This window comes from Parasteatoda tepidariorum, chromosome 9 (genome assembly GCF_043381705.1).
Source record: "Parasteatoda tepidariorum isolate YZ-2023 chromosome 9, CAS_Ptep_4.0, whole genome shotgun sequence".
NCBI classification, from domain to species: domain Eukaryota; kingdom Metazoa; phylum Arthropoda; class Arachnida; order Araneae; family Theridiidae; genus Parasteatoda; species Parasteatoda tepidariorum.
The window spans coordinates 87666387-87678996 of NC_092212.1; the positions used below are offsets into that span (position 1 = coordinate 87666387).

General features: G+C 31.8%; 1 protein-coding gene across 1 annotated transcript in view; it reads right to left on the minus strand.

Annotated features, from left to right (window-relative positions):
• LOC107453137 (projectin protein bent) overlaps positions 1–9285 on the minus strand; it is a 236219-nt gene extending 226934 nt beyond the window's left edge. The window contains exons 1-7 of the mRNA XM_071185213.1: positions 9274–9285; positions 6883–7093; positions 4433–4523; positions 4079–4290; positions 2589–2679; positions 958–1175; positions 768–858 (exon numbers count right to left, since the gene is read on the minus strand). Coding sequence (XP_071041314.1) covers positions 768–858; positions 958–1175; positions 2589–2679; positions 4079–4219 — 541 coding nt within the window. The 5' untranslated portion in view covers positions 4220–4290; positions 4433–4523; positions 6883–7093; positions 9274–9285. The remainder of the gene's footprint in view (positions 1–767; positions 859–957; positions 1176–2588; positions 2680–4078; positions 4291–4432; positions 4524–6882; positions 7094–9273) is intronic.
• Between the last annotated feature and the right edge of the window lie 3325 nt (positions 9286–12610).

Genomic DNA, 12610 nt, shown 5'->3' on the forward strand with positions numbered 1-12610 from the left:
ACATTTTTATTAAAATTTAAAAATATTTTTTTTTCTCTCTAAAACGCTGAACCAGTTAAATTACCTATTAAACCTATTAAATTACATCATTTTCACATGGTTCCTTGACAAGTTAACAATGATAATAATTATAAGAAGAGTAATGATAATAAAAATAGCTTGACTGAGTTATTAAATTAGGCAACTTCGTGTGGTTCCTTGACTGAAGAAGAAAAATAATAATAATAATAAAAATAGTTTGACTAAGTTATTAAATTAGGCAACTTTCGCGTGGTTCCTTGTCTTAAAAATAATAAGAAGAAAAAGAATAATAATATAAATAGCTTGACTAAGTTATTAAATTAAACCACTTTCGCATGGTTTCTTGACTTAACAATAAGAAAAGAAAAAGAGTAATAATAAAAATAGCTTGACTAAGTTAATAAATTTGGCAACCTTCGCATGGCTCCTTGACTTAATAATAAGAAAAAGAGAAAAAAAGTAATAATAATAAAAATAGCTTGATGCAGTTAACTTAATTTTGAGAAAGTCAGATTAAAGACAAACTTCGCCAAATGTGGTAAATAATTTCAGTATCATTTTTTTTCGCAACTCCGAATGAGGTAATTATGAAGCTACTTGTTATAACTTTCTTTCAAAGCTCGAAGTCAGTAAGTATAAACAAGCAAGAGACAGGCACTCGACATCTGATCTTATAATAAAACTATGCAAAAATATGGGAAGTTATAAATGATAGAAAATAGATTATAAAACTGAATAATACTTACGTTCAATATTGAGCGTCAGATTAGCGTTACTCTCACCAGCAACATTTGCAACGTTACATTTGTACAATCCAGCATCGGTCAATTCTGGACTCTGCAATAACATCATTTAATATCAATACAAAAAAGAAAATTAAGACTAATACTTAATTAATACTAATAATAATAATTTGCATAATGGTTTGATAGTTACCTTGAGCTCTAGTCTAATGAGGTAGACGTCTTTGTCTTGCTTTACTGTCTGTACTATTCTGTTTGTTTCCTTGATGACGACATTATCCAGGTACCACGTGATTGTTGGTTTAGGACTGGCTTTCACTTTACATTCCATGATAATGCGTTTTCCATCATCTTCGGATATAATCTTGGGCTTCTCCACAAATGTGGGAGCATCTCCCTCAATTCTATCACCTGAAAACAATTCAATAATTATTCCAGAAACTCTGCAGCATATGGGCTGTTGAAAAAGAATTGTTTCCTGGAAAATACTACGAGCAAACATTGCATAAATTACTATCTTCGCTGGTTTAAATTTTGTCAACAACATTGAACTCAATACCTAATGTATAATTATGGAATATACCTAATGTATAATTATAATAATGTATAATTATAATTAAATACTAATATATGGATTATAAAATACCTAATTAGGTATTATATAATGGATAATATAATACCTAATATATGGATTATAAAAGTTTTTTTTTTCTTTTTTAAAGAAAATTTAATGGGTCGAAGTATTCACTTAGTTTAAATGTAAATCAGCATTTTAAAAATATGAGTAGTACTTAGAAATCAATTCCATTTTGACATTCATAGATTCAAGATTTTTTAATCAAAAGAGTGTTTATAAAGCATTAGTTTGCTTGCGCATTTTGTTTAGTTAAAAGAGATGCAAATACATATATTTTCTATGCTGTGATTTATTCATGACGTTGAGAATTCTACTCTGATTAATTTTTAACTCTGATCTAGTTCATAAAATTAAGTTGTCTTGATAACAGTTTGTTTTGCTTTTTTTAACTTATTTGTGGAAAAGAAACAAAATGGCTGTGAGTTTATATTCATTTATTTCTGAGCATTAATATATTTACACATTTTGTATCTTTGAGCGTTTCCAGTTTTACTGCCGAAGTTAGTATTTTATATTTTTCTAAATAGAACTGTAAAAGAAATCATTTTGTGTGTTGTAAGTTGCTTATGAAATAATCAAGAACATTGACATCATTAACTATTTCTGATTTGAAGTGTAAAACGAAAAATATAAGTTAAATGAAAAATGTTTCTTTTTTTCTGTGAGAAGCCACCCCTCACATTTTAAGAGATTTGTGTAATCAATTCCTAAAGAATTAATTCAACATATTAATGATTCAACTGTGATTTAACATATAATTTATGTTTCATGGTGCATTTCTTTTAACATGCTACACATGCAGAAGTTAATTATAACTCACTTTCATAATGCAGAGTAACCTAAAAATTTTACTTTGAATAACTTTAGGTCTAATAATATTGAGATATAAACTAATAATGATATTTTTTCCCTATAAAACACATTCTTAGTTTAACACATTTCATATGTTAAATAGTTTTTATTTATTTGCATCAGATTTTGAACCTAAAATAGGATCTCTATTAGCTCAATTCTCGATATCCAACAATCAAAAAAAATAATAAAAAATAATCAATTAAAAATTTTGAATTTTTTTACTATTGGAATTTAAAAAATTTAAAATATTCCTAAATCAAATAAAATAATAATAACTTTTATCAAATTTCAAAGCTAGACGATATTTAAATTGAACAACTTTATTTACTGACCTTCGATGTTTAGGCTGAGGTTAGCATTAATCTCTCCTTCATCGTTCATAATATTGCACTTATAAGCTCCGCCATCTTTTGAGGTTGGATCCTGCAATAACAGTAACCATCATAAGTATTCTATGTATACGAAAAAATGCTTCATTTAACAAAAAGAACTATAGAGTAATGCATGGGGTTTGATATGATGGTCAGATTTTAACATATTTAGATAGGTTACAATGGTTCGAAGGGCAAACATGAAATATGCTATGACAGATTAAGACGTATGTCCCTGTTTTGAAACACCTTAAAGAACTAAATGATTACAAATAAAGAGGACTTTGTTAAAAATTGTTTGACGTTAAATAAATAAAATATCTGAGAAAAAAAAGCATATACACGCTGAGATTTAGTACAACATCTGGCAAAATGAGCTAGAAGTTAGGTCTTGCCTTAAGCATTTTATAACCGTCCCTGAACAACCGACCCAATTCCTTGAGTTTACCGCTACCAATGTTTAATTTTATAGCATTTTAATTTTTAACTCAATTTAGAAGACCCGGGAACTTCTGGATCAAGTAGTGGCTGAAATTTGCCTTCATTGAGGACCTTTTTGAACCTCCACAGAAACCTCCCACGGTTAGCCCTAATCCATGATCCGTCAACCACAGAGGATATTTTACGTCAGCACTGCGGTTGTTGTGAGCGGGGTGCGAAATCTGCATCGACCAACCATCTCTGGGATTTGATCCTGGTTCACCTCTTGGGACGGCGAACGCTTTAGCCCCTGAGCCTTGAATTACAAAACTGATTGCAAGAACTTTCATCATGCGTCCTTGGATCTATGTTGTTTTATAAAATTCATATTGCCGTTAATCGCACTCAAATAGTTTCAAAAATGCTAGTTTTGTTGTAATTCAACCATTTGGTGACTAACTTAACACACGTGTCAAGAAAATCGTCAAAACGTTAAACCATCAATTAAGGAGTCTATTTGAAGGAAATTTTCGACAATAATTTCTAGACAATGTAAAATTTACCTAAAATTGAGATAATTTACAGAATAAATCGAACAATTACAAAGGCACTCAAACTTGATGTTTATAATAGAAAAGCGCCCCCTGCGGCGTACGACGGCTATCGGTTTTCCTACAATTCTCAATCCTGGTATGTAATACCAAGTTTATAACTACTGTATCACAATGGCGATCTATTTTTCAAATTAGTCTTGCTTTATCCATCCGCATTCACGTTAAATCAGTACGCATACACGTTAAATTTCAAAACTGTATACTTTATTAAAGATGTTTAAAGACTTACTAATAATATTGATCGAGTATAATTTCAATATACACAAGATTACCTTAGAAAATAATTCCCAATAAATATACATTGGTTGCAATATTAAACAATTTGAAGGAAGTTGCTTTAATTTTCCGAGTTGATAGCATTCTAGATTCGTCTTTTCGTTTTATCTGCAATAATCATGTCAAGTCTGGTGTACTTACTCTGATTTCAAGTGCAACTTTGTATTCATTGCCACGTAGTTCAACGATTGAACTTTTGAAACGAATCGATTCTTGTACAACTTTGTTTCCTTGGTACCACGTGACCTTAAGGGCTGATTTGGATTTCACATGGCATTCCATTAGAATAAGTTTCCCATTCTCTTTTGGAATGATTTTTGGTTTCTGCGTAAAGGAAGGGCCTTCTTCGGCACCTACAATTTGATACAAGTAGATTTTTTAGTAAATACACACAAGAATTAATACTACTATGAATCAGATTTCGTGCGAACAAAGCTGTTACACAATGATAAAAGGAAATTATCACTTTATTATATGCGTTAATCGATGACTTACCCTGAAGATTCAGAACGATGTTTGCATTGCTGTCGCCGAGCTCATTCACGGCATTACACTTGTAAGTCCCTCCATCCTCTGGTGATGGATCCTAAAATGTTTGAATTTATTTTTTGAATAACATGAATTACATACAGGATTCAGTACAGGGATTACAAACGGGAGGAATCGTAGGAATCGAGAATTGCTGATCAACCTACAGCAACACCTCAAATGATACCTTCCCATTGCTTGCTTGCTGTTCGTGCGCATATGAGGAGGTACTTTTAATTAACACTAGATTTCCCAAAAAAGTCATTTTGACTGCTTTTTAATTTCAATTAGATAACAATGATGTATATAATGACACAATTTCTTAGAATTTTGTGACTTTTTGTACGACCTATACATTTTTTTTTACTGTTAATATTTACTAATAACTTGTTATATAACTGAAATATTAAAAATTCATTTTGACTGCTTTTGGGCAATATAGGTACATACTAAGTTTCACTCTTTCTAGTGTTAAACTACTTTATTTAATGTCTTATAATTTAACGTCTTGTAAGTTTTGTCGAAGTCTGCATTCAGATCGGCCCAGGAATAGATTATTTCCAGTGATTTAATTATTTGATGAGCCAATGGGATACCTGCAAGTGACATAGTGTGGGCATCTCGATCCTGATTGGTTGTTGAAACGTGGTATTTGCTTACGCTTGCAGCTGCTCTTTCCATTCTATTTAGAGTCAGCCAAGACCATTAAGAATCAATTCTTTTAAGTAACTCATTCTATATTCTTACAAAAAGATTCGTTCATAAAGAGTTCGATTCTTCCATTATATATTTCTTATTTAACACAAAGACAGACATAAAGCCATGTACAACATATGCAAACTAATTATGCATAGAAGCTGCCGGGTACACAAAACAAAAATGTATCACCGTTACAATAAAATACATGAATAAAAAATATCCTTCCACTGAAGCAGGGGTTTCGTCAGTCACGGGGTCGGAACCACTGTATTGACCATGTTCGAGTGATTATCTGCTTTACCAGGTAGGAATAAGTATAAGACGTATACGTGAAAGAATTATAATTCATTGTGCGATACGGAGTTGTATTTAATAAACTTCACGTTAACTAACATTCTGACTTAAGTGGAGAACCTTAACTCGCGTCGTCTGGGTGACGGTTCTGTGGTTTCCGTGACCGAGGGGCCTGGGTCCGTCGAAACTCCGGATTCTACATATTAGAACATATTTAGTTCTGAATTTGTTATCTCGAAAACTTGCCATCTCGAAAAAATTTTATAGTCCCTTCAACTTTGTCATATTGAAAGTACATTTTTCATTATAACTTATGATATGAAATAGAAAGTTTTCCGCTTAAAAAAAAGAACATGGATTGAACGCTTCTACATAGAATCCCGCACATCCACTTACTCGTGCTCTGCGCATGATCTGTAAAGAAATGTTTTGGTAGTAACTACTATGCGCAAAACATACCTACGTAAACAAGTTGGATGCTACTTTAAAGAGATAATGATATTAAATAAAACCTATAGTAAAAACAGTTTAGTCATATTCTATTAAGAGTTAAAATTATTCAAAACTTTTTACGTTTGCAATATACTAATACAAAATAAATTTTATTTTATTTTAGTTAAAACATCATAAGACAAGTGAAGCGTAGCGTATGGTCTCTAACTCGTTTACAGTCTCTGGCTAAATCATTAGACGCAATGCTTAAGATTTTATGTAAAATCTTAATTATACAGGGGATACTCTACAGCATAATGGTTTTTACGAGGCTGAAACCTGTTTAAACTTGTTTATGTTCGTGTATCAATTGGTTAACTTAAAATATATACGTTAAAAATATATACAAATGGGAAGTATATAAAAAATCTCCCAAATAAAAACCTATAACGTGTATGTTTAACTATAAAAGTATTGCCGATAAACTCGTGTAAAACATGCAATTATTAAAACATTACAGTGCGGCGAATGATTTAGTCTAATTATTATACTATACTAAAATAATATCTGGTATAATAACTATTCTATATTTATATAATATATCGTTATATTTACCCAATCGTCGAATTAATATTATCTATCATCTAATTTAACAAATTGATACAGTAACGTAAACAAGAGCAATCAGTCGGATAAAAGCAATAAAGCTGTATAATAGTATAACCTGATAATTAAGATTTTCCATAGAATCTTATAGTGCGTCTAGTAATTTGGCCAGACTGTATATCAAACATATATAACGAATTCTAATAAAAGTTTACCTTTTTTTTAATGTAAATTATAAAGAATTAGAGTACAAAGAACTCATATTATAATTATTATTGTACTCAAAAAAACAAAATGAGTTGTTTTTATTTTAAAAAACTTTTTTCTGATATAATTTTCCCTGATTATTTGATAACATAAGAGAAATTGTTAAATATTCAACGTACGAGTATTTCCAGTGACAACAGGTAGGTGTCTTTTGAGAGTTCCTTCTTCTTAATTTTGTGTCGAGGTCCTTCTTTCACTTCAGTGGTTCCAAGAAACCAGCAGATCTTTGGGAATGGGTGAGCCTCCAGCTGCACTTCCAGCACCAGAGATTCACCTTCGTGTTTGATGGCTGGCTTCTTAGGGAATCGAGGAGCTTTTCCTCCTGGTATCCTGTGGACAAAAAGAAGATCTCCCTGTCAATAAAAACTAGCCCCCAAAGCAATTAATACAGTGAAACCTCCCAGAAAAACCACCTCCATGTAGTGGCAGCCTCTCTTTACCACCGCTTTTAAGACTCTTCGTGTTGAAGAAAACATTTAGGAGAGACCGTTGAAATCTCTCCCAGCAACCGGGCAAACATGTGCACTAAATGCGATAAAGGTCAATATGAAAAACTATCAAAACAAAACAAATAAGTAGATTAACCGCTTTCCTGATTATCCCGAGTTAACTAGGGTATGTATATATTGCAAATAGTTATCATCACGAGATAACTCGGGTATGTATGTATTGCAAATATTTATCATCACGAGATAACTCGGGTATGTATATATTGCAAATATCTATCATCACGAGATAACTCGGGTATGTATATATTGCAAATATTTATCATCACGAGATAACTAGGGTATGTATATATTGCAAATATTTATCATCCCGAGAATACTCGGGCGTTGCAGAATTTGTCTGTACTTTTTGTTTTATCACGTTTTTACTCGGTAGGAAGCAAAAAACACAAGTCGGAAGTTTGCCAAGGTTTATTTGGAAGTTTTGCTATTGGATTGTGGAACTGCACACGTGTTTTGTGCGATTGTATGTACGATGGTTGCTGAATTTACATAGCAATAAGAGTTAAAAAAAATTGTGTATTCCTTCACTGACGTTTGAAAGCTACCATTTTGTATTGTCCCTTGTTTTAAGAACTATCAAACAAAAACTAATATTTAACTTTTTTCATTTGCTCGGGATAGTAAACTGATTTTAAAATAAAGGTTCTTTACACAAAAAAAGAAATTAAATTTTTAACTTAAAACTTGTACATTTTGTTTTGTTTTAGTTTCTTGTATTTAGTAATAAAATAAAAAATTAAATTTATTTTTTGCTTTTTTTTTTTCAAAATGGGAAGTGGTTTCAATAAGGGAAGTGGTTAAAATGTATTTGAAATATTTGTTTGATGATCTAATTTAGAGAGCTCTTTTTAATGATACAATGTTACAGACAAAGTGCATTGATGGCAAAGTGTAAAGCAGGGCTTGAAAAAACTCAGAAATTTTACCCGTCCCTGAGGACGGCTTGTCCATCAATGTACCCGTCCTCCTTTGAAACTAACCCGTCACTTCTAAATTAATAAAAATATAATTTTCTCTTATTTATTACAAAAGTTTATATAAATTGCACAATGAATTAGTAGTTACTAGGATTACAAATACTAGGATTACATTATACAGTAATAAGAGAAATACTAGGTTACTAATAGCAAAACCTAGTAATTATTTTATGAAATAATTTATTTCTTTTATGAAATAATTTAAATGACAAAGGTCAAGTTATCTGGAATGTCAATTTATCCGAAGGTACTGCGTTTTTCAAATGAATCGAATATGACGTTTGTCAGTTCCACAATCAAGCCAATGATTTACAGAGGTTTCTGCACAGAAATCTGAAAGAGGTTTACCATTTAGGTAGATGTTCATAATTGCAACATTACGAGAAAATGGCCGTCCGCGCGGACGTCGGATTCGAGAAATTCGTTGTCCGTGGGGAATTTTTGACCGCCGAGGACGGGCGGTTTTTCGAGCCCTGGTGTAAAGACATTGCCATCAATGTTTTATTTCTGGTGTTGAAAGTTAAATTAGAAGAAAAAGTTATTTTAGAAAAACCTCTTCATCTTTCAAAGGTAATTAATTTTTATGATATAAAATTAAATGCAAATTTAAATAAAAAAAAACATATTTGTTTATTTATTTAAAATATCTTTATCATTTATATTTGGTAAAATTGTTTTTGCACAGAATTATATCAGTTGGGATCATTTTTATAGACTCTAAATTTTATTCATCTATCCGTCTTTTCATGACGTGAACAGAAGTGGCATTTCCGCATCAAGAAAATGATACTGGCTAAAATTCATTTACCTTTCATAACAATTTTGAAGTCAATGACCTTTAAGGGACCGGAACGGAGAGTGGTCGGCTTCCGAGAGGTTTCACTGCCCTTTCTAATTTTTATCGTTGATTTAATTCATTCACTTCTCAAGATTTACGCATCAAATTTAGTTCTTCATTTCAATAAATCTTTTAGTTATATATTTTGTTTCAGCAAAATAGAGAATGATGATTGATTAAACTTACTTTTTGCTTGCATCACCTGAAAAAGAGAGAGAAAAAAAAAAGTTAGCACAATATACAAACAAAATATCAAGAAGTCAGAATGGTATATCATAAACAAAAACTATACAAGGTGCACATATTGGAATACAATCAGATAAAAACTTCAGCCAATTACGTCTATTTAAAGAAACTATATTACGGGATATTAACCCTTGTTTAATGGTATAAAGGACCATTCACACTGTTATAATATTGTAAATTACGATCGGGGGAAAGTCCAGGCGGGTAAATGTTATGACAATCTTGGTATTTACTTCCTTTGAGTTTTATTAAAATTATGCCCCACATGCAGGAAGTTATTATAACAGCAATATATAAAAAATATTGACACTGAAAAGTTGCATTTTACTTAATTTATTAGAGTTACAACAATTATCAGTGTAAATGGTTGGCTACTTGCTGTAATTATCTTCAAAGAAAATATTGCACTTGTACACTACTTAGTTTAATTATTGGATTTGCAAGATCTAAAAAAATAACTGCAACTTAAAAGCTGAAGTTTCAATATTTATTACACTTGTAGTTTTTCAATAAGGGATTTAATAAACAGTAATGCAAAATTTTACATTATTACGAAGTGAATCTTTAATTCTGTCACATAATAAGTTAAATTGCAATAATATAAAATTTCTCATAAGGGATTACAACTTAGGAATTACAAATTATAGTGTGCAAACTTAATATTTTGTAAAATCACTAATTTCTTGAAATCATTATTCATAAAAAGAATTAAATAACTGCAATAAAATATTTGACGACCGATAATTAAATACGCAGATATTAAAAACGTAAAAATTTACGTTAATTTACTTTCACGTATAACAATTAAGACAAATTTATTTTTTTCTTTAATTTTTAATTGAATCGTATTAATTTTTGTAGCTAAATCATTTAAATTACTTTAAACAACAATCTGCAGGAACTGATGGCCTTATTAGAAAATTTTATATATATGTTACTATGAAGGACTGAAATCGGGAGAATGTCGGCTTTCGCGAGTGAATGTCAACAATCACATAGTCGCTTTGGTAAATATCCGAAATATTTGATATTAATTTATTCGTCGATATTATTATATTTATTCGTATTTTAATATCTGTTGAGGACAGATTAGAAACATCAGTGTTCTGAGTACCGGTTAAATCCATACCGAGCAGTGGCACTTGACCCTTAAAAAAAATATTGACGTAGGGCAAAGCGAGCAAATATATACCGGGTAGTTTTACCGTAGAGACTATATGATTATAAACATTGTCCGAAGGAAGCCAACAACTACGAACCTCGGTCATTCACAGTAACGTACTCATGCATTCTTCTCTTGCATAGCAAAGCCAACTTAAAAACTTTTGGTGGTTATATTCTAATTTTTATGCAATTTTGAGACTTCTGGATGATTTATCCTTATTTCAGAAGATATTTTAATATTCATATTAAATATTAATATTTATATTAAATATTACATTAATATTAATATTATTTGTATTAACTATTAATATTTATATTAAATATTAAATATTATAATATTAAATATTATAANCCAGAGGTATTGATTTGTTATGGGAACATGGAGGACTTTGCGACTCGACAGATTGAAAGTGCATCAGTCACTATTTACTACACGGGGAGTCTTCGACTGGCAAGGGCTCGACTGGCACCCACGAAGACTCGGAAATAGGTCCAGCGCCCTACCGACCAGGCTATCCCGGTCCAGGATTAATGGAAGACCGACATCAAGCAAAAGAACGGGAAGGGAGGGCATGAAGAAGCAAACAGGATGTTTTTGTGTGCCAAAGGTAAAAAGAGCTTATTGTAGCTATCGACAATGCCAATCTTTATCTAGCAAAAGGTACCTCTAGATCAGTGTTTCTTAACCTTTTTGATACAATGGACCCTTTTTAAAATTTTTAAGAAGTCACGGACCAAGATCATTGGGAGACTTTTTATTTACCAACAGGTCAAAACCAGATTTATTGCCAAGCATCACAGGTGCTCCATCTGTACGAAGTGAATGAAGTTTTTCTTTCCAGCCGAAGTCTTGTTTGGTAAAGAAAACATTTAACGTTGCTAAAACATCAACTGCCTTTGTAGTTTGCAAAAGAGACTCACAAAATAAAGATTCTTCTTTGATAGTATCAAGAGACACGTAACGAACAAAAACAAGAAGTTGACTATAATTCGAGATATCTGTAGTTCCATCCAGTTGCATATTAAATGGAAATGGCGATACTTTCAATTCATCGATGATCTTTTTCAAAATATTGCATGAAATTTCAACTATTCTTGAATGTGTTACATCATTTGAAAATGGAATTGCCTTAAGTTTTTTTTTCTCTGTTCTAATCTACAAACTAATTCAACCATCTCCAGCGCTCCAATAGTACGTGGTTTCTTGCTTTTAGCAATATGATATGCAACTTTGAGAGATGCCTCAACCAGAGGTTTTTGTGGGATACCAAATCCAAGTTTGTCTAATGTTCCAGATTTCAAAGACTGGGCTTTCTTCTTAGTAAAAAGTTCTAGATCTAGTAACCAGAACAAGGTGTCATATGTATGTACGTAGCTTGATAGGGGATAATAAAAATAGTACAGCGGACGTCATCAGGGGGTTGGCCCTGATGGTGGAAACTGAAAGCTGGTTAGTGGAGGATGTTAAAAATATGACAGGAATATTAGAGGGCTGTGTGCAGTCCGTACTGAATTTGGGGTATCTCGATCACCTAGTTTCAAATATGTATGTATTTTCACCTTTTAGAAAGAAAAAAAGATCAATGTTATCTAAATATTATTGATCAAAACGTTTTAAAAATTAGGAGCAGTCAGTGGATCCCCAAAATATGACCCATGGACCCCTAAGGGGTCCATGAACCACAGGTTAAGAAACCCTGCTCAAGATTGAAATGAGTTAGCATGTCTTATATACTAGTGAATTGATGTTTAATAATCGTAGTGGTAGTTACACCACAATACTCCCCTACAGAATTTTATCAAGGATAGACTTCGATGAACAAATATCACTAGCTGTCGTATTTGTGAGAGACCGAGAGAGCTGTGCTAAGTCCACCGGATTTTGAGCCCTTGCGGTAAGAGTTGTACTAAGTTCACCGAATTTTAAACGTTGGTCGTGAGAGTTGTATTAAGTTCATGGTTGCGTGCGTGGTCGCTCCTCTGTTGCTATTAGTAATAGAGAATATTGTGTGTAAATGAGACTGAGATGCAACAGCGAGAGGAGGAGGATGACTCTGTTGCAAATAGCGAGTCAACTGTTGAATGTGGACCATTCATCCATGTAGACGAGGTC